At 61.4% G+C, this 2,675-nt stretch overlaps 1 protein-coding gene across 1 annotated transcript in view; it reads left to right on the top strand.

Annotated features, from left to right (window-relative positions):
* Positions 1 to 969: 969 nt before the first annotated feature.
* The window catches only part of CHRNB2 (cholinergic receptor nicotinic beta 2 subunit), a 7,939-nt gene continuing 6,233 nt past the window's right edge, over positions 970 to 2,675 (top strand). The window contains exons 1-3 of the mRNA XM_023534307.1: positions 970 to 1,045; positions 2,224 to 2,369; positions 2,549 to 2,593. Of these exons, the coding sequence (XP_023390075.1) occupies positions 976 to 1,045; positions 2,224 to 2,369; positions 2,549 to 2,593 (261 nt within the window). The 5' untranslated portion in view covers positions 970 to 975. The remainder of the gene's footprint in view (positions 1,046 to 2,223; positions 2,370 to 2,548; positions 2,594 to 2,675) is intronic.

Raw genomic sequence — 2,675 nt, 5'->3', positions numbered from 1 at the left:
TGGGCTGGCCTCTGTGAAATGGTCCTCTGATCCCCTTTGTCACACAGAAGCCAAAGACTGGAGTGGAAGGGCGCGGGGGCGAGGGAGACTGACGGATAAGAGCCACTTGTGCTCGTCTCTTCAAGACCTTCGAGATTACCTTCTGTTCAGGCTGTGTCCAGAAGTCCCCTTGGGCCCCTTGGGGGAGGACAGGAAGCTTGGCCTTTGAGGGAGTTAATGGAGTGGACAGGTGAGGGGATCCTCTTCCTAGACTCCAAGTCTATTTTCTTAAAATAGCAAACACGCGGCGCCCCCTTGCCCCTTCCCTAAGGGCGTTTTCTCTGCTGCGTCCTCAGCCTCCCAGGAGGCAGGATGGTTTAGGTTCGTTAAGAGAAAAAAAGGACAGTGGGGCCCCAGAAACTCCTCCCGACCTCCGCGCCTTCATTCTGGCCGTCCCTCTGTCCCTCTGTGCTAAGCGGGTCCTGACCTATTTGTCTTGTCGCCTTGTTTCTGCCCGCCCCTTCTCAGACAACCTCTAGGTTCTGACCCAGCTTTGGGGCTTTAGCACCCCTCCACCGCCCCGTGAACCACCCTCCTTTCGCGTCGCATAAGCGGGACCAGCAGAAGAATATCTCACCCAAAGACCCCTTTTTTCTGGGACCCAGCGCTTCCGCCTCCGGGGCGGAGACTCCTCCCCCTCACCGTCGCCGGTCGTATTCCCTGGAAGACAGGCGGAAAAGCCTCCGCCGCTCCGACCGGGATAAGCGAGAAGCGGCTTCCTTTCCGCAGCGCACTGCTTGAGCCCCAGAACCGCCGCGGCTCCGGCTCCGCAACATCGAAGACCGCGACCACCACCGGCCCCGGGTCCAAGCCCGGCGCGGGCGGCGCGCGCGGCGCGGGCGCGGCTTCAGCACCACGGACAGCGCCGGCCCGCGGCCCTCCCGCCCGCGGCGCGCTCCGGCGACTCTAGGCCAGGCGGCGAGCGATGCCCGCAGCATGGCCGGGCGCTCCGGCCCCACGGCGCTGCTCCTCGGCCTCGGCCTCGGCCTCCTCGGACTGTGCGCAGGTGATGACAGGTCGCCGGGCTTTGCCTCACGCGGGGCAGGCGCCCAGGTGGAAGGGAGGCACTCTCAGAGGTGGGGGAGTCCCTCGGGGGTAAGGAGAGATCCTTGGGCCTGCAGGGGGCCCCTGGGAGGCTGAACATGGGAGGACGTGCCCCAAGGGGTAAGTGATGCAAGGAAGAGAGAGAAAGCTGGGCAATGGTGGTGTGGAGGGTGCGGGCAAAGAAAGGAAGGAGGGAGGGGGGTCTCCCCAGGCTTTCTAGGGCGGCAGGAGCGCAGACTGCAGCTGAGAGGCCATTTGACTTCCTGTGAAATTTTATCTCAACAAATCTATCTGGTCAGCACCCTCCCATGGCTCCCCACCACTTCCCGACGCCCACATGGGGCTCCTGATTCTGGTCACCCACAGGGTCAAGGCAGAAGGGGGAGAGAGGTGGCTTTTCGGCTGGGACAGGAGACTTGGGAGGGAAGAAGCTCTGCGGGGCTGAGAGCCAGGGAGGAGCTCTCTGAGGGGATGGGGCGCGTTTCTGCAAAGTCAAGGAGACAGAATAAATGAAGGGCGGGTGCAGAGGTAGTGTACAACCAGTGCACCTTCCGCAGCTGCATGCTGTCTCGTAGAGGGGAGGAGGGGCTCCTGTACATGTGAAATTCGAGACGAAATATGTGCCCCGACCCACAGCTTAGGCCGCCCGGTGCCTGAGGGTGGGGGCGGGGTCGTGGCCAGTCACATGTGGAGATACATACTGTGACTTGCACAGATAGGTGGGCACTGACTGAGGGAAGTGTGTGTGGCGAGACATGAATAACTGTTGCCCTTTGACCATCCCCCCCAAACTTCCCCGAATCGTAGTATCTTCTAGGGAAGCCACGGACACGGAAGTCCCGTCTCCTGAAAGCACCCTCTGCTCTGAGACCTCGCAGGAGCTGTGGGTCGCCACTAGCTCTTGCAGAATGGGCTCTTAGCCTGGAGGCATCTGCGCAGGGCTGTCTGGGCTCCTCGGCCAGTGACCTCAGGGAGGGGCCTCCATGGGGCAACCTAAGTCTTTTTCTGATCCTTAGGGATGCAACTGTGGGAAGCTACAGCCTCTTGTTTGGGCCTGGGCTGCCCCACTTGCCTAGGGAGAGTGGGATCTGGGTGGGCCCTTCCTGCCTACTTACCTCCTGCCCCCTACCCCCTGCCCAGGAGTCTGGGGTACAGACACAGAGGAACGGCTGGTGGAGCATCTCCTGGATCCTTCCCGCTATAACAAGCTCATCCGTCCAGCCACCAATGGCTCTGAGCTGGTGACAGTACAGCTCATGGTGTCACTGGCCCAGCTCATCAGTGTGGTGAGTGCGGGTCCCAATCCCTCTGCTCAGCTGCTGAAGTCAGCACAGCCGGCATGTGTTCATGTCTGAGCTCACTCCTCTGGAGCCCCCACGGCTTGGGAGGTGTGGGAGGGGCCGTGCGCGGTTGCAACGGGGCGGGGGGGCGGGTTCCTCTCAGCAGCTTCTCTTCTCCCCTGCAGCATGAGCGGGAGCAGATCATGACCACCAATGTGTGGCTAACCCAGGTTGGTGCCCCCCCGACCACACCCCCAGTCTTCCCTTTCCTCCTTTTTCTTTTCTTTTCTCTCTCTCTTTTTTTCTTTCTCT

Source organism: Pteropus vampyrus, unplaced genomic scaffold (assembly GCF_000151845.1).
Source record: "Pteropus vampyrus isolate Shadow unplaced genomic scaffold, Pvam_2.0 Scaffold124, whole genome shotgun sequence".
NCBI classification, from domain to species: domain Eukaryota; kingdom Metazoa; phylum Chordata; class Mammalia; order Chiroptera; family Pteropodidae; genus Pteropus; species Pteropus vampyrus.
This window is presented reverse-complemented; position numbering and strand designations above follow the sequence as displayed.